This window comes from Jaculus jaculus, chromosome 14 (assembly GCF_020740685.1).
Source record: "Jaculus jaculus isolate mJacJac1 chromosome 14, mJacJac1.mat.Y.cur, whole genome shotgun sequence".
Taxonomy (NCBI): domain Eukaryota; kingdom Metazoa; phylum Chordata; class Mammalia; order Rodentia; family Dipodidae; genus Jaculus; species Jaculus jaculus.
This window is the reverse complement of record NC_059115.1, coordinates 67,160,283-67,181,586: the sequence shown is the minus strand read 5'-3', so window position 1 is coordinate 67,181,586 and position 21,304 is coordinate 67,160,283. Positions and strand designations below refer to the sequence as shown.

At 51.9% G+C, this 21,304-nt stretch overlaps 1 protein-coding gene across 2 annotated transcripts in view; it reads left to right on the top strand.

Annotated features, from left to right (window-relative positions):
• Positions 1-21,304, top strand: part of Slc6a11 (solute carrier family 6 member 11) — a 142,001-nt gene that overhangs the window by 23,956 nt on the left and 96,741 nt on the right. For both annotated transcript variants that reach the window (XM_045133448.1, XM_004651601.2), the window contains exon 5: positions 9,846-9,978. In XM_045133448.1, coding sequence (XP_044989383.1) covers positions 9,846-9,978 — 133 coding nt within the window. The remainder of the gene's footprint in view (positions 1-9,845; positions 9,979-21,304) is intronic.

Sequence of the window (21,304 nt, the reverse complement as noted above, 5' to 3'; positions counted from 1 at the left end):
AGGGGCCAGTCTGTTGGGCTTGCCTCAAAAGAAAAAGTGATACAGAACTTATGAATTGACTATTTCTTAGGTTTTTCATTGTATGTTTTCAGTATATGGCTGTGCACGGGTACCCAAAGCATCAGACAGTTGTTGGGTGGGGATAATAATAATAATAATAATAATAATAATAATAATAATAATGGGAACTGCCACACTTCCTGACATGGCACACAACACATACGAGTCTGTCCACGTTTGTGTGTCACCTTGTTTCACAACACTACCCTGTTGACTCAAAAAAGCAGAAACAAGCTGGAAGGCCACATCCTTCTGGACAGCTTCTTAATGAGTTTGCTGAGGTGTGCTTCACATCCCATAAAACGCACCCCTTCTAAGTGCACAGTTCAGTTGCCAAGGACAGCACCCTCACCCACAGGCTTAGACTGTTCCCATCACCCGATTCAGACTCCTTGGGCCCATTGAGGCTCATGGCTCGCCCCCTTCCAAGCAGCTGCTCAACTGTTTTGTCTCTGGATTTGCCTCGTCTAGACAGAGTGTATAAACGGAATCACGCACTTTGTGGTCATGTGACTAGCTCCTTTCACGAAGCATAATAGTTTCTGGGTTCATCCTTGAACTTGTCGCACAAATCAGAGCAGGTTGAGCGCCCCTAGTCTGCAATATTTGAGATTTGAGTCCCCCCCCCACCCTAATTTTGGAATATTTGTACATATGCAGTGGGACCCAAGTCTAAACACAGAGCTTATTTATGCTTCATCTACATCTCGCAGGTGCAGCGTGAAGATAGTTTCATATGCTATGTCAGTGTATAAAATACTGCTGCGTCAGGCCAGGTGTGGAGTTTACTACTTATGGTGTCGTATTGACACAGAAAGTTTCAGATTTTGGAGCACTTTGGATTTTGGATTAGGAATCCATAGCCCGTTCTTCATTTCTTTTTGTAGCTAAACATAACTGTACTGCATGGACACATCACCTTCTGTGTGTCCATGGTTGATGAATATTGGTGTGGTTCCCACTTTGGTCTGTGAGCATTAATGAATGTGTGAGTGTTTTCATTCATATATATATATATATATTTTTTTATTTGTAGTTTTTATTATATATATATATAAAATGTGTTTGTATTTTTATTTTATTTGTAGTTTTTTGAGGTAGAGTCTTGCTGTAGCCCAGGCTGACCTGAAATTCACTCTATAGTCTCAAGCTGGCCTTGAGCTCACAGTGATCCTCCTACCTCTGCCTCCCGAGTGCTGGGATTAAAGGCGTGCACCACCACGCCCAGCTCATTAATGGACAAGTTTTTCTTTGAGCCTACTTTTCTACCTTTTGGAGTATTATGGTGGTTTAATTCAGGTGTCCCCCATAAACTTATGTGTTCTGAACACTGATGACAATTTGGGAATTGGAACCTTGTTGGAGGTGTTTTTCCAGGGGCGGGCTTATGGGTATCGTAGCCAGCTTTCCCCCTTGCCAGTGTTTGGCACACTCGCCTGCTGCTGTTGTTCACCTGATGTTGGCTAGGAGGTGGTGCCCACCCTCTGCTCATGCCACATTTTTCCCTGACATCGTGGAGCTTCCCCTTGAGTCTATAAACCAAAATAGACCCTTTCCTCCCATTGGCTGTTTTTGGTCAGGTGCTTTGTGTGCCAGCAACGCAAAGCTGAGTTAAACAGGTTTTGTTCTACTTTTTAACAAAATCGCCAAGCTGTTTTCAAAGAGGACAGAATTATTCTGCATTTCCAGCAGCAGCATATGAGGGCTGCAGTGCTTGGTATCCTGACAACATTTGTAGTTATCTGCCTTTGGGGTTGTAGTCCTTTAGTGGGTGTGGAGTGTCCTGCTCTCGTGGCTTTGCTTTGTGTCCCAGTGAAGAACCCTTCCAAATGCATTTGGAGAACGCTGGGTTATACAGAGCCATCCAGGTGTTTATTTCAGGATTTCTCAGAGAGTCTTGGATGTGCAGTCTTTTCTCAAATGCATTTCAGTGTGAGCCAAGAACTGAGGGTGTCTTGAAGGGTTAGTGTTCTTTGGGAAACAGCCAAGAGAACATGAAGTCAGCAAACTACTGGCCAAATCTGTTTTTATTAATAAAGTTTTATTGGAAGAAAGCCACACCCATTCATTTACAGATTGTCTGGGGCTGCTTTCACACTGCAGGGGTAGAGCTGAGCAGTTGGCTCAGAGACTGAACATCTTGCCAAGCCTCTAGGACTTGCAATCTGACCCTTCACAAAAGAGTTCAGGCCTAGGAGAGCCTGGCGCATGGCGAGGGGTCCCTGAGATTTCCATGCCGTATGGGTGGGGACAAGGAAGGCCATGGTGGTCTGTGCTGCTTGGGGTGGGAGCCTGAGGGATGTCGAGGGGAAATTGGGAAGGACATTCCCTGCACAGGGAATAGCTGGAGAGTGGAGAAGTCTAGGAGATGGGTGAGGGTTTGTGTGGCTGGTGGAGAGGGCTTCTTCAAAGACAGAAGAAATTGTCAAGGTGGCTCCCGATCTCTCAGGCCGATTTACGCCCCTGACCGTGCACCCTGGCTCCTGGGAATGCTAGTTCCACCCGCAAGATGTGCTTCTGGTCTGCCCCCAGACAAGAAGGTGTTCTGAGCTCTGCCTCTGAGGTAGAATGTTGGGTTGGGTTGGGTTCTCCTTCCCCCTTCCCAGACAGGACATGGACATGCCACCTCTCTTGGCCATCACTTCCCCACTTGGCAAGTCCAGTGCAGATGACCTGGGGAAGGTTAGCCGAGACTCTCCCCTCGACATGCAGGCGGAACAGGAAAGCCATCACTGACCTTGGACATCTTCCTATGTCCCTAGAGCCCAGTCCCTGAGGGAGGAGCGGCCCTCTTGTTCACCACTGTAGCTGTGGTTCCCAGGGGGGCTCTGCCTATCGTGGCACGCAGTTAGTGTCCATGAAATGCATGCATGATGCAGAGGCCAGAAATTGATGCTGCAGAGGGGCCTTGCTCTACATCCTAGCTTGATTTGGGGGCTTCTGCTATGGGCACCCTAGGAGCCCCCACGCATGAGGAGAGTTGTGGGGTTGGTGGGGGGAGGGAGCTGTATTTGTTTCTTCCCCGAAAAGCATGAACAGCCTCTCTCGGCAGCAGCCTGACTCTCCTGGAGTGGCCCGGGGAAAAGCACACTTGTTTTGGTGATGGGCCTTTTTTTTTTTAGTTGGTTGCTTTGGGAGACCAACACAGCTATTTATAGCTTAGCCCTTCAGTGCCAGCTTTTAGGGCGGTCTCTACATCCCTGCCAGAGCTTTCCCCCATGGCAGGTTAAAGAAAGGTGATCTCTGTTCGCAGGCTGCCTGCAGGACATGAAGATGAGGCCTTCCCCGGGGCCAGGCTGGGCGGGGCCGGGCACTGCCCTGCCCTGCCCTGCGCCACCGCTACCATCTCCTGTCAGAGCCGCTTCGCTCACTCTGAGTGGCTCTTTCCTTCCCTTCGGGACCAGCTGGCTCCAATGTTGTCAGTGAGCCACCTGGAGGGAGGGCAAGAAGGTGGCCTGAGGAATCGATGTGAGAGTCAAGCCACTTCCCTCAGACCCTCAGAGACAGAAGCGCGAAGTCCTCCAGGTGGGTCTCCAGCATGGAGGAGCATGACGTCAGCAGCAGAAGAACTTGGTTCGTTCCACCTTCCTAGCCCTCGGTTTCACCATTCATGAAATGGGCGGTCAGCCTCCCCCCCACCCGCCCATGTCTGTGGGTTTGACATCCCAGGATCCAACCAAGCACGGCCTGACAACGCTCAGGGAAAACAAGCAAACAAAAGAAAAACAACAGCAAATTAAAAAAAAAATCTAACCTTGCATCTTTTCTGCACCTGCAGCCCTTTTCTCTCGTCATCATTCCCTAAACAATCGAGCGTGCCAGCGCTCTCTGGCATTTGGGTTGTGGTAGGCATTATAAGTAATGAAGAGATGGCTCACAGTACGTGTCCGGGGTTGCGGACACCTCCCCATGAACATCTATAGATGTCGGTGTCTGTAGAGGGCTGGGCAGCAATGCCTGGTGAGCACTGAAAGCAATGGGGTGGATGAGTTCATTCCTTCCCTCCAGGGGGGATTGGGGGAATCTCTCCCAATACTTCCACCTGTGGCTTCCTTCCCTCATCCAGTATCTGGAGCTTCTCCCTCCCTCCTGGCTCTTTTCCAGAAGGGGCCTGTGGGTCCCACCAAGCAGCAGACATGGTCAGGTAACTTTTGTGGCCCACCACCACTGTGGCCCACCAGAGCTAAACTCAAAAGGGCCACCTTGCTTAGGGCTTCGCCTCCTGCCTGCTCGCGTGGGTCTCCCCAGTTCTCTCGGCAGTCTGTACTTGCGTGGTGAGCAGATGGTCACGCTCGCCCCGCTCTTCCCCGTGCCTCTGTGGATGCCCTGCTCCTCTGCTGCTCTGCCTCCCTGCCAGCTCCCTCGGTGCCTCCACGAGGGGCTGCTCCCTTTCTCTCTGTGCCCCCGGAGAGGTTGAAGTCGGGGCTTAGTTGCAGGCTCTGTCGCTTCCTTCTCCAGCCCCAGGTAGCCCAGGGGCAGGGCTCAGACACGACCTTTCTCTCTGCTCCTTTCTCTCAAACCGTTTTGTATCCAGAGACCCACCCACACCCTGAGCCACCTTGTCTTAAGGCTGAGGGGCCCTCTGCGGCTTTCTCCTCCGTTTCATTTGCCTGCTCAGCTGGCAGCCTGCTGCCCTCATTGTCCCAGGGGCCCGTGGCACATCTGTGAGGTGTTGGTGGGTCCTCTGGAACTCTTCAGCTGCTGCTTTCAAACCCATCTCTCCCCCCACTCCTGCCGGCTTCCATCTCGTTTGGTCCTGGTCCCTCGCTTATCACTTCTTGTTCCGACTGAGGGGACGTCCTCTGTACCGGGTGCCCCACCCTCACCTTCCGTCCTTCCCGCTAAGGTCAGGCTTTCCAGAAGCATCCATCCGATGCGAGCAGGTCTTGCTCCTGTCCAGACTCTTCCAGGCTTCCAGCATCCTCAGGATAGAGCCCCACATTTGCAAGGCTCCTCCTTCACCTCACTCCAGCTTGCCACCGCTCCCCCCCCCCCCCACCGACCTGAAACATTCTCTCTAGTTTCCAGCTTTTGCCCCAGGTGGACTTTCTACCCCTAAGAACCTACAATACCTTCCTTGTTAACTTGTACCTTTAGGAGCTCATCCCACGCTGCCCACATTCTGTTCCCAGTGACGGACTCCCCCCCACCCCGTTGTGCTTCTCCCCTCCACGCTCCTCTCTGTTACCATTCCAAACCCCCTCCCCTGCAGGTTCCCAGCTCGCTCAGCACCTCTAGGCCCGCCCCCCCCCCCCAGCACTTCCCATCCTGATGGCCTGCACTAAGCAGCACTTGCAGATAGTCATCCACAAAGGAACGACAGGTGCTCTGTACTCCTGTTACTTGGTGGGCAACGACATGAAGATAGCTCGGGTGCCGGGCTGGGGGCGGGGGAGGCTGCCTTCATGGTCATTAGTGAATTCCGTTAGGGCAGTAGGAAAGACAGTGGTGGCTTAAGGGTTATAAGGGAACCCAAGGGCTCCAGCACTGGAAAAGTGGGCTTTGGACCCAGGACCCCTGGGCTATAAGCTCTGTCACTTCCTTTTTTAAAATAAATTTTGAATATTTACTTATTTATTTAAGGAAGAGAGACGGGGGGGGGGTGGTGGGGAGGGAGAGAATGGGTATGTCAGGGCCTCCAGCCATTGCTAACAAACGCCAGATGCATGTGCCACTTTGTGGGTCCTGGGGAATCGGACCTGGGTCCTTTGGCTTTGAAGGCAAGTGCCTTAATCTCTCAGCCATCCCTCCAGCCCCAGCTCTGTCTGTCACTTTCTTATGATCTAGGCAAGTTTTGCTTGGTTGTACCTCAGTGTCTCCATATTGAAGTAACAATGATACTTGTATCTGCCTCAACTTTTATCAAGTAGTAAGATGCGTTCATGCTTGGGCAGCCTTCAGAGGTGAGTGCCATCATCCCATTGTACAGATGAGGAAGCTGAGGCCAGGACAGGTAGCATCTCTTACCAAAGTACAGCACCTGGAAAAGAGCTAGCGTTTGAGTGCAGCCTGTCTCTGTACATGCCAGGGGCTGAAGACAGCTAGGCCCTCTCTCTCCAACCTGATATTTCACCCTAATGGTGGAACTATCTAGAAATGTGCCTCCACTGCCTGATAAGGGTGTTTCCTGAACCATCACGTATGGTGCCTGTGCACAGTAGGTGCACAGTAAATGTGACTTAACGTACATGCATCTTCCCCAGGAGCCCCAGCCAGTCCTGAATGTTTCCCCTTCCCTGTGGAGTGTTGGGACGTCCTTTCCTGGGTCCTTGCTGGCCAGCATGTTGGCGGTGGGCTCATCTTCGTTCAGCTCTCCCCTGTGCACCAGCGCTTCGTGGGGGACGGTCATTAAGAAACCTTTCTCCTAGGAAGAGCTGTGCCCGCCCCGAGTCTCCGGAGTGCAGTACTGCCGCCCCACTGTCTCTCGAGGGCTTCCTTTGTGGATCTCAAAACAAACCCACCTCCCGGTGGGCTAAGGACCCATCCTCAGAACCCCCCCCTGCCTCCGCCTTTCCTCCCGAAGCTGGAGACCCATTCCTAGTGACAGTTGGCCTCAGTGCGACCTAAAGGGAATCGCTGGAGGATGTTTTCAAACAGTGTCTGATGGAACAAAGGAGCAAGCCATTCTCCGTGCCTTCTACTGCCGTGCTTCCCATTCCGGGGCGAGATTGTTCGGTTAAGTGAGAGGGCGTCAGAGCAGGTGAGACCGCTCCAAAGCTCCGCAGCACCCAGAAGAAGGTGGAGAGAAGGGGGCAGAGCCAGCTTGCTCCTGGCAGCTCCGCTTCCTCCTTCCGCCCTCTGCGCCTGTGCACTTTCCGTCGTCAGGTCCCCACTTCAGCAGTCAACCCCACCGACCAGAAGGCACACGTGTGCCTGTGTGTGCGTGCGCCTCGGCCAGCTAGGGGACCTGTGTGTTTCTCTCAGGGCGAAGCGCAGGGGCCAGCGCACCCATGTCATTTCCATCTGCAGGGACCCGGGGTCTACCTCACTGCCAGCTGTTCCTTCCCGATCACCAACGGATGGGCTGTCCTTGGGGATGTTGGGACACCGATTTCTAACATGGCGTGTCTGTGTCAGTTACCAGGCTATTAATCTGGAGATGGGAAGCAGGAAGCATCTTGAAATCCCCTGCAGAATTTGGGGACTGGTGATGCTTCTAGAAGGACCATCGCTGCCGGAACCTCCATCCGATGAGCTACTAACAGGCGTTCTTGCTTTAAATCACGGAGCTCTTTGGGGTCCTTCTTACTGCACCCAAACTATCCTTCCTGCTTCCCCAGGGAGAAGTAATATGATAGCCATGGTTTGCAGGGAGAGAAGACTTCCTTCCCAGTTCTCTCCAAAAAAAAAAAAAAAAAAAAGCAAAGTTAAAACTTACATTTCCAGGTCACCCCCTCGATCACCAGGAGGCCTACTCCTGTGGAGCTCAGACTTTACAGGTTGTAAGGAATCCTCAGGGGGGCAAGAAACAGGGCGCAGCACAACCCCCAGGGATCATTCTGCCAAGTTCAGTGGGCCTGGGGTGAAGCTTGGGAGTGTTTGCGTTCTTGGCAAGAACCCCAAGGACCATGCTCTGGAATGTGCTATCCTGTTGTCATACTGGATCCTCTTTAAAGGTCTCTTAATAAGGTGTGAAGTTTTCCAGTGAATTCAGCCTGGAAACTGCCAAGACACATGAAGCAAGCTGCCATTAGGACTGAGCAGCCGGCTCCTTTCCTCTCAGAAAACACGCACTTGTCTTTTGCTCAGCTTAGCCTAGTCGAGCATGCTTCCCTTTTATCCTTGGAACCCAACGTAACCCCCCAGCACAAAGCAGGTGCTCAGTGAATGTGTACTGAGTAGCCATTTCTGCTTCTTCCCACCGTGTCTGCTAGCCAGCTTCCTTTCGAGCAACTCCATGCCTGCACACAGTCTGATTTTGTTTGGATCTTGCCTGATTTCTTCAGCAGGGGCTTGGTCTAGAGGGAGCCCGCTGGCCAGTGCTAATTGGTGTCTCTGAGTAATTAGTGCAGAATCAGGCCCGAGCGGATTCCCAGGGAGACAGACACTAAGGGTGGCTTTCATGCTTGGTGGGATGGGAGCTCCTTTTTCTGGGGACATTCTCAACGCACCGAGGCGACCGGCGCTGTCTGGTGGGGGGTGGCTTGGCAGCCAGGATGGGGTTCGAGGAGCAAGTGTGGAGGGGGCTTGCGTCGTTGCCACTGCTTTGCACACTATGGAACGTGGCGAGTTTGACTTTAAAGAAACGCAAAAACCAGGCACGGGCTCCAGGGGCCAGGCCTGTGTCGACTCTGAAGAATTGATGGGCTCTGAGGGAAGGCCGTGGCTTGAGGTGTTTAACACTCCTGGAGTCTTCACTGTACTGTGGCCTGGGTCCTCTGGGATCTCCCTACTCCTTGGTATGGTATTTGAGGCTCCCTGCGTCCCACTTATGTCTATCCTTCCTGCCATTCCCTCTGAGCCCTGTGCCCTGCCTTGCTGTGCCCCCAAATGCACCACACTATGCCTTCAGGGTTTCACTCAGACTAGAACAATTTCCCTCAACCTAGGAGAATTTATTTTTTTTTAAATTTTTATTAACATTTTCCATGATTATAAAATATATCCCATGGTAATTCCCTCCCTTCCCACCCCCACACTTTCTCATTTGAAATTCCATTCTCCATCATATTACCTTCCCATTACAATCATTGTAATTACATATATACAATATCAACCTATTAAGTATCCTCCTCCCTTCCTTTCTCTATCCTTTATGTCTCCTTTTTACCTTACTGGCTTCTGCTACTAAGTATTTTCATTCTCATGCAGAAGCCCAGTCATCTGTAGCTAGGATCCACATATGAGAGAGAACATGTGGAGCTTGGCTTTCTGGGCCTGGTCAACCTAGGAGAATTTCTACTCCCCCCTGCTTCCGACTCAATTCTACCTATCTTTCAGTGTGGCTCACATATCACCTCTTTCGAGAAGTTTCTCAGGACCCCTGTAGCAGTTAGGATGGGTTGGGTTGTGCTACAGTGATGAGCGACCCAAGACCTCAGCAACCAAAGCAACAAAGTTAATTTCTCTCCCTCTCTCTCTCTCTCTCTCTCTCTCTCTCTCTCTCTCTGGCATCTCTTAGGAGCTCAGGCTTCTGGAGGCTCTACCTTGATACTCCTTAAATGACCATACTTGCTTGTGCAATCACCGTGGATAACCACAGCACCACCTCGCTTTGGAAGCTTCTCTGAACTGACATATGTCCCATGGTTGTCCAAATGGCCAAACAGTGGCTGTAGTAAGTCCTGTGGCCACTCTTGAGTTTAGCATGGCAGGGATGCATGGAACTCTTCCTAGAGACATGGGCTGTTTATGGAGAGTACCCCAAGATTGATAGGGTGCTCACTAAGCCCCTGAGCATTGTGCTTTGTCTTTCTTCTCTTTTCCCCAAAGTGTTGGGGGGACTCATCTCTAGCCCAGGGTTTGACACTTAGTGAACAGAGGAGGGTTGGGTAAGTCAGTTCAGCAGTGGCCTATCCCTGCTCCTCTGCAGTTTGTAATTTTTTTTTTTGTTTTACTTATTTATTTGAGAGAGAGAGAGAGAGAGAGACCTGCCACTACAAACAGACCACTTTGTGCATCTGGCTTTACATGGGCACTGGGGAATTGAACCCAGGCCATCAGACTTTACCTTTAACTACCGAGCTATGCCTTCAGCCCCTCTCTGCAGTTCTGACTTTTCAGTCGATCAAAATACAGTGGGTTGTCTTCAGTCCAGTGACTCCCCCGCCCCCTTCCCTCCACAGGCGCCGGGTGCTGGCCATCTCAGATGGGATCGAAAACATTGGGAATCTCCGCTGGGAGCTGGCCCTGTGTCTCCTGGCAGCATGGACCATCTGCTACTTCTGTATCTGGAAGGGAACCAAGTCAACGGGGAAGGTAAGGAGCGGATCCTCGAGCAGCCAGCCGTGAGCCAGAGGCAACACGGGTTATCCTTGGGCCAGCTCACAGGTGACCTCTGGTGTGCCGAGGGGGCGCTCATCTGGTAAAGGCCAGCTCTTGAATGGGGAGCTGGTAAGAGCACTGAAATGGGAGTCCACCCAAGAACCTTGTACCTGCTTCGTGCTTCAGAGCTACTCCCGTTACCCCCAAGCCTCCGTTTGCTCCCCATGAAACAGCAAAGCTTTACCGCAACTGTCTGGCTGTGTCAAGAGTCACGTAAGGTCAGGTAGGGTAAGGTGCATAGAAACCTGGGACATGCTGAGCGCTACTCTCCCGATTCTTTTTGTCACTGAGACCTGGCTCCAGGTATGTTCCAGGACAGAGAATGCTGGTGTCTCCGCTGGCAGGTCCCCAGGTCTCAGAATGTCCTCCTCGCTTTCCTGCGGTCTGTTTGAGAGAAGAGCAACCAGGTGTCTCTATCTTGCAGCCTGTTGTGCTGCGGCCCCAGGAGGCTCCGGCCTCGCTGCCTGTGTCCAGCGGCCAGCCCTGACCCGCCCCAGGCCGGGCGCTCCGCTTGTCTCCTTCGCTCGCAAGCTGCCAGGCAGGGTCTGTGGCATGGCTGCTGCCAACCATGGAGAAGCTGAGATGCGGAAGGGACCCTTGGCCGGTGAACATATCCCGTACCACCACAAGATCTATGCACAGCTTAGAAGGGCGGTGCTTACGGCCAAATCCACCCGCTCATGCCATGTGTGTAAAAACACATAAGTAGAAGGAAAAGAGTTCATTGTCAACATTCAGATCAGATTTCCTATGGGAAAAAAGATATCCGGCCCAAGCACCCACTGGAGAGTCAGAAGGCTTGCCTATGTGAGGCGCATGTATCCTACGCTGGCCTTCAACTTTGTGATTCTCCCAAGTTCTACTTCTGACTTGAGTGCTAGGATTAAATATATTTTTATTGATTTGAGAGAAAGAGAAAGATGCAGAGAGAGAGTGTGGATGTGCCAGGGCCTCTAGTCACTGAAAATGGACTCCAGGCGCATGTGCCCCCTTGTGCATCTGGCTTACGTGAGTCCTGGGTAATTGAACCGGGGCCCTTTGGCTTTGCAAGCAAGCTCCTTAACCGCTAAGCCATCTCCCCAGCCTACATTTTTTAAAATGCCTACATCCTCCTGTCTGTGTCACTCCTTGCCTGCCTGCTTGGGACAGGCAGTTGTTCATCAGCTCTGTTCTGCGTTCTCTGCTGGGCCAGGGGCTGCAGCTGAGGGAAACAGGAACTTAGCCACTCTGGACCCTTTTGCAAAAGGTGGCCCCTCAATTCCTGCTGGGGTGCGCAGAATGAAGGGGAGACTGGTAGGATGTGTTTTGAAGCAAGGTGTCTATAGGAGGAAAGTTAGGAGAACGCAGAGATACTGAGGAGTGCCACACTATGTAGGGTCAAGCCAAGGGCATCCGAAAAAGCAGTCATGAAGGTACTGGCAAGTAGAACGAGGCCACTCGCGTCCTGTCTGTGGAAGTGACTTGCTGACCTTTGCCCTCTGTAGGTTCTGTCATAAAGAAAGTGGGATTCTCCTCTCCTGATCAGCGTGAGATGGTCACATGACATGTCAGGCTGTTGCCACACTGTTCCCTAGCCCCTCCTTCCTGCCTCTTCTGGCTGGAAAATGATTTGAGAGATTAAGAACCAGGGTGTGGAAGCAAGATTCAGCTCCTATGTCTGTCATTCACTAGCTGTGACCTTGGCCACATTGTTTCACGTCTTCCAGGTCTCAGTTTCCCTTTTCACTGCATGAGATGAGTGAACACACCATGTGGGTGGCCTTGAGAATGAAATGCGAGAGTGTGCACTTGGGGCTGAAGTGCTGGGTCAAAGGCCGTCTTTAAGAATCTTGTTATAAGGATAACACATGCACTCAAGAAGTGGTTTCTAAGCTGCGTGTGGCAGTACACGTCGATAATCTTGGCACTTGGGAGGCTGAGGCAGGAGCGTTGTGAGTTTGAGGCCAGCCCAAGCTATATAGCAAGATCTTCTTTCAAGGAAAAGAAAAAGAAAAAGAAAAAGAAAAAGCCTAAAAGTTGTTTTCTGGTTAGGACTGTGCACTAGCATTATTCAGGGGGGCTTCTAACCATGAGGGAAACACACCTTGAACAACTGATTGGGAGTGCTGAGAAGGGCCCCAATTTCACAGTTACTATGACAAGTGTCTCCTGTCTGGGACTACCCCCCACTTCGGCACAATCTGACCAGCCCCTCCCACGACCGGGGACGTGCCGGGCGCTGCAAGTCTGGCCTCACAGCCAGTAGTTTTGGACAAGTAGATCCCAGGTGAGGCTGTGAGCAGGCCACCGGTGAAGTGCCCAGAGTGCTGTCCAGCAGGTCTGGCCTTGCAAACTTCATTGTCATTGGCATCTGCCCCAGAGACAGCTGACGTTACAGAGGCTGGCATTCAGGATCCCCTGGGGTCATACAAGCACTCCATGCTCTCTGAAGTTGCTCCTCTGAGCGAGAGGGCCCTTGCTAGATCCTGGACTCGGAGCGCTGCAGGACCCCTGCCTGATGCTTAATAAACATGGTGAAATGCGTGACTCCCACTCGGTGCCGGTGAGACAGTGGGGAATGTAGTCTGTCCCTCAGTGAGCATGCGGCCTGTGAGGGTGGGGGTCAGAACATGGCTGCAGTCACTTAAGAGGCCCTGCTGCTTGAGCTGAGGCAACCTTGAGGTGTTTTTGTTTTAAGTTTAATTTAGAGAGAGAGAGAATTGAAATGCCAGAGCTTTAGCCATTGCAATAAAACTCCAGATGCCTGCACCACCTTGTACATCTGGCTTACGTGGGCTTACGTGAATCTGGGTCTTTTGGCATTGCAGCCAGGTGCCTTAACCATTAAGCTATCTCTCCAACCCCAGTCTTGAGATTTAACTTGACTCTCTTATCTGTGTGCTTTCTTGTCTCCTCCTGACCCTGACAGCTGCCTTCAGCAGGAGCAGAACATTCCCCCCCTGCCCCACTTAGAGTCTTTGGAGGACCCATAGCCTTCATTAGCTCTACTTTCTCCTCCATTTCCTCAGGGACTTCTCCCCAGAATCTTATAAGGAGGATCACCTCATTGGTCCTTCAGATTTCCAAGGCCTGCCCCACCACTGTCTCTGGGTTTGAGGCCCCACCACATCCAGCCTGTGGCACAGGGCTATAACTCCTAAGAAGACATTTCGTTTAGCCTCTCCCATCACGCCAGCCTGCTTGCCTCTTGTCTTTCCTCTGTCACTATGCACAATGAGACAGCGGTTATAATGCAAAGTATGAGTGCTGGTATTCAGAAATGCAGCCGTTGAGTGAATCCAAACCTAAGAACCGGGGGTTCCAGTGGCTGACATGGGCTCTGAGAAGTTAGAATAGGGCCAGGCAGCAAGTGGAGACCCAGGGAAGATCTCAGGGCTGGCCCATGGCCATCCATGCCAGGAGCAGAGTGAGCATCAAACCCGGGTCTGTGGGCTCCCCCTACATTGGATCTGTGCCTGACCCATGCCTCCATCAGGGAACAGCACGCAGACTCAAGGCCTGTACATGGGTTGTAGTTCCAAGCACATGGGTGGGCCTCGCTAGTTTATTTCCCTGCCCCAGAAAAATAGCTGCAGTTTCAGAAGTACATAGTTATTTTTTTCCTGTCTCTAGACTCTGCTGGAAGATCCAGAAATCTTCTATGCCAGTAAAAGAAAGTGCTTTCTCAATCACGTACTAAGTCCTTAGTAAGCAGGACTCTGAAACAGCTGTTTGCATCCTTCAGAAGGGCACTTCCAAACCGTCTGTGACTTGCCACCTTCTGAATGATAAACAGTCTCACTCTGGAGGGTTGCAATATAAATAATTGAAATCAGAGCTTCGGAACATGGAGGTACCCTGGGGATTTTCCCGTGTCCTTGTTTTATTCATCCACCATCTTGCCTGTTGCTGCCCCGAAAGGTCCAAAACCAAGTCATTTTGGACAACTCATCTCTCATCCAGTTATTGTCCAAGACTACATTGACCATTTTTGTTCAAAACAAAATACAGGGCTGGAGAGATTGCTTAGCCGTTAAGGCACTTGGCTGCCGAGCCTAAGGACTCGAGTTCTACTGTCCAGGTTCCACGCAAGCCAGACGCACAAGGTGGCGCAAGTGCGCAAGGTCACATATGTACACAAGGGGGCGCAAGTGCACAAGGTCACATATGCACACAAGGTGGCGCAAGTGCGCAAGGTCACATATGCACACAAGGTGGCGCAAGTGCACAAGGTCACATATGTACACAGGTGGCGCAAGTGCGCAAGGTCACATATGTACACAAGGGGGCGCAAGTGCTCAAGGTCACATATGCACACAAGGTGGCGCAAGTGCGCAAGGTCACATATGCACACAAGGGGGCGCAAGTGCGCAAGGTCACATATGCACACAAGGTGGCGCAAGTGCGCAAGGTCACATATGCACACAAGGTGGCGCAAGTGCGCAAGGTCACACATGCACACAAGGGGGCGCAAGTGCGCAAGGTCACACATGTACACAAGGGGGCGCAAGTGCGCAAGGTCACACATGTACACAAGGGGGCGCAAGCGTCTGGAGTTTGATTGCAGAGGCTGGAGGCCTTGGCGTGCCAGTTCTCTCTCTCTCTTGCTCTCAACGTTAAAAAAAAAAAAGGCCAGTCTGTTGGGCTTGCCTCAAAACAAAACAAAGCACAGCTGCAGTCAGCTTCCTGCTCTCTCCCTCTCCTTTTTCGCCGTTCACCTAATCCCCCATTCAGTAATTACTGGGCACCAAGTTCCTATGGATGTTCATTCAGAAAACTACCCTCAAACTGTCCCTTTGGACAAATACGCTGCTGGTATGTAGCGTGGCGTACCGAAGAAGCCCCATTGGCTGTGTGCAGCTCATTTTCCTTCCATCTGACCCTGCTTTGGCACAGCAATGTTATGGTTTTGTGTGATTTTCCTTGTAGCAGTGCCCGTGTTTGAAGACTGGAAAGGCCTTTTTCCAGTGCAACGCTCTTTTTGAGGCTTTGCTAGGCCTTCCTCTAATCCAGGTATTCGGCAACTGTAGCTTTAAAGCCAAATCTGGCCCATTGCCTGTGTTTGTAAATAAAGTTTTACTGGAATACAGCTGTATCGATCGCTCCTGTGTTCCCTCTGGCTGCTGTGGTGGCAGAACTGAGGAACTACTGCAGCAGAGAGACTGTGTGGCCCACAAAGCCAGTTTATTACATGTGGGAGGTCTGTAATCCAATAATCTGAAATCCAAAATACCCTAAAATCCAAAGCTTTTTGAGTGTTGACATGATGCCACAAGTGAAAAATTTCATGTGAAATTTTGTTTCATGTGAAAAATTATTGAAAATATTATATGAAATTACCTGTAGGTCATACATGTAAAGGTCATACATGAAACATAAGTAGCCTTTGTATTTAGACTTGGTCCCATTCTCAAGACATCTCAGCAGATATATGCAAATATTTCAAAAAAATTTAAAAATGTCTGATATTGGAAACATGCCTGGCTGCAAACATCTTGGTTAAAATGTTGATATTCAACCTGTGTTTATGATTTGCCCTTTGTAGAAGTCTGCAAACGGATAGGATAGTCTGTTAAACTACTTTATGAAAACTATTTCCTGTCTAACAAAAAAGAACCATGAGGGCTGGAGGGATGGCTTAGTGGATTAGACGCTGGCCTGTGAAGCCTAAGGACCCATGTTCAACTCTTCAGATCCCACGTGAGCCAGATGCACAAAGGTGAGGCAAGCACAAGGTCTCACATGCCCACTAGGTGGTGCAAGCGTCTGATTCTCTCCTCCCTCCCCCTCTCTCTCTCTTTCGCCCTCCCTTCCTCTCGCTGGCTCTCTCTAAAATAAAAACTAAAAATTAGAACCATGAAAATTGCTGTCTTGCTGTCCCCTTGAAGCAGGGTGATCTCAACCACTGAGAAGTAACCGTGATGGCTTGCAGAGGAGGGTCTTTTTACTTCAACTCCCTTTGCCATTTGGCCCCTAATGTGGTGTCTTAGTGTCCCGATGCTCACGTGCTAGGTGGTTTTTAAATTTTATTTTTATTTATTTTTAATGTTTTCAGTGCTGGGCTTCAAACCCAGGGCAGCTTGGTCATAGTAAGCTCTCATCCCACCATTGATCTGCAGACCCCGCCTAGCAATGATTTATTAGGAAGTCTTCTCTCCCTGTCTGCATCTTCACCCACTCAGCGAGGGCTGACTGCGCACACTAGGCTCCTTTCAGGGAGTAACACAGACTGTGTGGCTTCTGGTCTTGGGAGAACTGGCCCCAGCGATGCTGGGGTGAGGGTGTGTGTGTGTGACCGAGCAGCACGCACGTAGGAAGGGCGTCTTCGGCTAGCAGAGCCTCTGCGCACAGTGGGAAGCGTGGGCCTGGCGGGGCAGGGCAGGGGGTGATGGCTGGGGGGTGCGTAGGAAGTCCTCAAGTAGGAAGGCACTGGTGAGTTCCCGAGTGTGGCAAGGTCAGGGCCGGGAGTCCTGAAGTCCTTGACAGCTGCGAGGTCCGGAGACCAGCAGAGGCCAGCCCGCGGAGGCTTCCCTAGTAGGTGGCTTTACAAGGGTGAGGATTTCATTCCAAGAGCATGTGGAATGGGGAAGACTCTGCGGAGATGGGAGGCTCGGGGCATTGATTGCTGCGTGCAGATGGCCAGAGGTGAGGCCAGCAGAGGCGTGGAGGCAAACAGGAGGTCAGACCTAAGAGCCCTTCAGGGTGGCATCCCTGCTGTGCAGAGACAGGACGCTGGAGCCCCTCTGTTCCCGTGTCTGGGCTAGACCTTGGTAGGTAGATGGCTGTCCCCACCCAGCAGATAGGGTGTCCCCTCACACTGCTCCCACACCTCCCCAGCTGGCGCTCGCTCTTCCCTTCCCAGTTCCTCCTTCTGCCCTCCTCTCCTGGATGATTTATGGATTTTTCCCCCTCGTTTCCTGGTCTCCAGGAGCAGGGGTTGGGAGGGGAGGGACAGCCAGAACAATTCTGTCCCTGCCCGCCTCCTCCTGCTGCCCCTTTAAAGGAAGCTGCGGGATTAGCTGGGGTTTGAAGGAGCACCAGCCTTTTCACTGCAGAGGCCCTGTTGTTATTCTTCTCAAAGCCCCAGGACACCAAGGCAGGGGGAAAAGAAACCACACACACAGACAGACACACTCACCCAGAAACCGCTGCAAAGAGCCTTGAATTGATTTCTCTTCTTCCCTCCCCTCATTCACCCACAAGCAGAGGAACTGGAGGCGACACAAGGACTCCTAAAAAGACTGTGTCGTCTGGACCGATGGAAATAGTACAGCAGGTGACTCAGTGGCACCTTATTCCACCCAAACCCTTAACCCATCCCTCCCCACGAGAACTCTGGCGCGGAAGGAGCCACCATTACCCGCCCTGCGAACCTGACAAGACCTCAGTGGGTCATGCATGGTTCTTGAGCCATCAGGTCTCCAGGGATAATGTCAGAGTCCATGGTCACTGGGGAGGAGCAGGTGGGACCTTCAGCTGGTGAGCAGTTGCAGACCAGGGGGGCTCAGGAAGCTTCACTATCCCCCAACCACCGAGGTACCTTGGAGCCTCCAGCCCAGAAAAGACCTGGGTGCCACCCAGAGACAATTTATGCTTCAGGAGAACCCTAGAAAATGTCCACAGCTAAAGACACTTGTTTGCGGGCCTGGAGACATGGCTTAGCTGTCAAGGCTATTGCCTAAGAAGCCTAAGGACCTGAGTTTGATTCCCGAGCACCCACATAAGCCAGATGCACATGGAGGGGCATGCATCTGGAGCTTGTTTGCAGAGGCTTAAGGCCCTGGTGTGCCCATTCTCTATCTTTCCCTATATTTCTCTCCCTGTCTCTCTCTACCTCTTTCTCTGTCTCTCAAATAAGTAAATAAAATACACGTTTTTAAAAAGATACTTGCTTGCAATGCCCGTGGGTCCATAAAGGTACTCGCTTGCAAAGCCTGTGGACCAGGTTCAGTTCCCCAGTACCCACATAAAACCAGGTGTGCAAAGTGGCACATGCATCTGGAGCCTGCAGCAGCAAGAGACCCTGGTGTTTGTTTTTTCCCCCTCTCTCTCCCTGCTTGCCAATAAATTAACAAAAATACATTATGTAAAAAAAAGTGTCATATGGGCTCAATGAATGGAGAAGCAAGAGTAAAGCGGACTCTCACTCTCTCTTTCAATTTCCATGTCCCCTTTACTCTGCCTCCCAGCTGAAATGAGGAGAGGGAGAGAGCAGCAGTGGTGGCAGGGCCGCCCCCACAGTAGGGCAAAGTCTGCATTCAGAGAGGAAACTGGAACGTTCATGACACGCATGCAGAGCACCCAGGCAGCCGGACAGACGGGCGGACGGAGAGCCCGGCCGTGGGCCCCCTGAACCCAAGGACACCCGAAGCCACGCCACAGCACTGGGGGTGCTTCTCACACCACTGCAGTTTGGGAGAGGAGTAGATTGTGACATTAAGTCAAAAGAGTCCAACATCTGATTCAGCTCTTTCTCTGGCCCTGAATGGCGGGGCTCCACCTTTAGCGGGATGCTGGCAGCGAGAGAGAACTTGGAAGGGAGGAAGCTTTGCTGCTCAGTAATACCGTCTTTATTAAAGAACAAAGGCCCCCCAAAGTCCAAGTGATTGCTGGGGGAGGTTGTTCTGCAAGGCTGGCCAACTCTGGAGAAAGCCTGCAGGAGCCCAAGTGGGGCCTGGGGAGGAGGTGGGCACTATTAACCCATTCCGAGCCCCTCCTCCGTGACAGTACCGTGTGGAGCCCCTGGCCCTGTTGCCGCTGGTTCTCCCCCGGAGAACCAGGATGCCGTCCTCCTGCAAGGCAGACCTAGAATAACCAAGGAGGCTCTGTCCTCCACCTGAGATGGGCACAGCCATGTTTTGCAGTCATGCCTAAGTCAGAAGCAAGCGGGGGATTTCTTTTGCGCCTACTGGATGTTAGTACGGTCTGCGGCGTGGGCAGGTAAGGCAGGCAGGCGTGCAAAGTCATGAGCCCTGCTTTGCTGTTCCAACCACGGGTGTTGTCCGTTCAGCCTCAGTTTCCCGCCTGCCAAGACATTAGCTTGACAAATGAAGTTACGAGGAAGATGTCCCCAGTGCACAGCGCAGGACGGGAGGGCACCATCAGTGGGCATGTCTGGGAGGCTCCTTGGGAGGGGCGACTTGGGGGACAACTCTATAGACGCCGTGGAGCCGTGACGACTGAAGGCATTGGAAGTGGCAGGAAGGATGTGAGCCTGGACAGATAAAAAGATGGTGGGGCGGAGAGGGGACGAGTCACAGTCGATACAGTGACCTCACTTGCTGTGTCACCTGCACAGCATTGGCCACCTCAGTGCAGACCCAACCAGAGCACGGACCTGGCTGGGGACAGCTGTGTGCCACATGCTTTAGTTAATGAAGGGCCGCACGCACACGCGGTGGTGGCCCCGGAGACTAGCGATGACTGTAGTGTCATAGCACGTGTATTCCTTATGAGCGGGCGTGGTGCTGGTGTAAGCACAGGGTTTTAATGTATTTATTTTGTGTGTGTGTGTGTGTGTGTGTGTGTGTGTGTGTGTGTGTGCATCTGCAGGCACATGTGCAAGGAGAGAGAAAGCAAAAAAAAAAAAAAAAAAAAAAAAAAAAAACAGAGAGTGAAAATGGGTGTGCCAGGGCCTCTTGCCACTGTATGCAAAACCCAGACAGATGCATTACTGAGTGCATCAGGCTTTGCATAAGTACTGGGGAAATTAGACGTATGCCAGCAGGCTTTGCAAAAAAGCCCCTTTAATCACTGATCCATCTCCCCAGCCCCTCACATGTCTCTCATCCCCAGTCTCGAAAAGCTGTGTGCACATCACTATGTTCTTAGGATAGATTCTCCTAAAGACAAATCTCACAGAACTTGCGCTGGGGGGGGGGTGGGGGGGTGGCGTGAAGGTGTAGATAAGGAGGTGGAGAAGGAGGGCTTGGAGGTAAAGGGTGGGCCGGGCTAAGCTGTCTGCAGGAAGATCAACCACAGCTCTCCTGCCTAGGCAGTAAGTAGGTCTGCTTGGTGGGACAGCCTGGTCCGTGTCTTGCCACCACTGCCTGGCACCATCTTACTTACTGACAGCAGTTGGCTGTCATCTACAGATGCCTCTTGCAGCACCTAGACAAGCAGTGCACTGGGGAGAAGGGCCCGGCCACCCTGCACTTTGGAGGTCCCCACAGCCCTTTCATGCAGATGTAGCCCGGTTCACACCTGGGTGATGGCATCAGAGAGGGATGCCCTGCATCTCCGCATGCCGCCTTTCTCGTCCTGGCTGTCTCCCCTCCCTCACTGGCTCTCTTTGTGGAACTCCCCTTGGACGTCAGTGCTAACCGTCACCCAGCACTGGCTCTGACTTGTACAAATTGCCGACAGTCTTCCAACAAGCGCTGTCCTGCGTCCCACCTCCATAAAGTCCTCTGCATCACTCAGGAGCCGCTCTCTGTTCCTTACGTACATCTTTTCAGAGCTAACGTTATGGAGATCTGTCCATTTCTGTTCAGGCCAGGGCAGTGTGGTCTCCGTGAGCAATGACCACCTTCTGGGGTCCCTGTGGCTTCCCCATTTCTTGTAATCCGGCAGGAGACTAAGGAAGCTGCCCAAGGCCTCATGGCCAGCAGGTCCCGGTGCGGACACTCCACCACTGCTGCTCGGCTCAGTGCTCTTGCTCCAGCATAGCTCTTTAGTCCATCACCAATCTTTTTTTTTAAATTTTTTAAAGATTATTTATTTATTTATTTGAGAGCGACAGGCACAGAGAGAAAGACAGATAGAGGGAGAGAGAGAGAATGGGCGCGCCAGGGCTTCCAGCCTCTGCAAACGAACTCCAGACGCGTGCGCCCCCTTGTGCATCTGGCTAACGTGGGTCCTGGGGAACTGAGCCTCGAACTGGGGTCCTTAGGCTTCACAGGCAAGCGCTTAACCGCTAAGCCATCTCTCCAGCCCCCATCACCAATCTTTTAATCCAGTCTTCTTGTCACCTGTGTCATGAGTTAGCCTGTGCAACAACACCCTTTCTCTTCTCTCTGGTCTTCCTTGTCACCCACCCTCTCCCTTCCTCCTCATTTATGGCAAGCAAGGAGGACCCGGGGCATATCAGGGATGCCAAGAGTATCCATGACTTTGTCCCCAGGGTAAGGCACACAGAAAGTGCCACGAGTGGTCACCTGGCTAATGGATTCCGCGAATAACAATGATAGGATGCCTGTTATGTGCAAGGACCTCCCTGATCAGGCGGTAGTTCCCACACTGCTCTCTGGGTGTCCAAACGACCCACCCCTCATCTCGATCT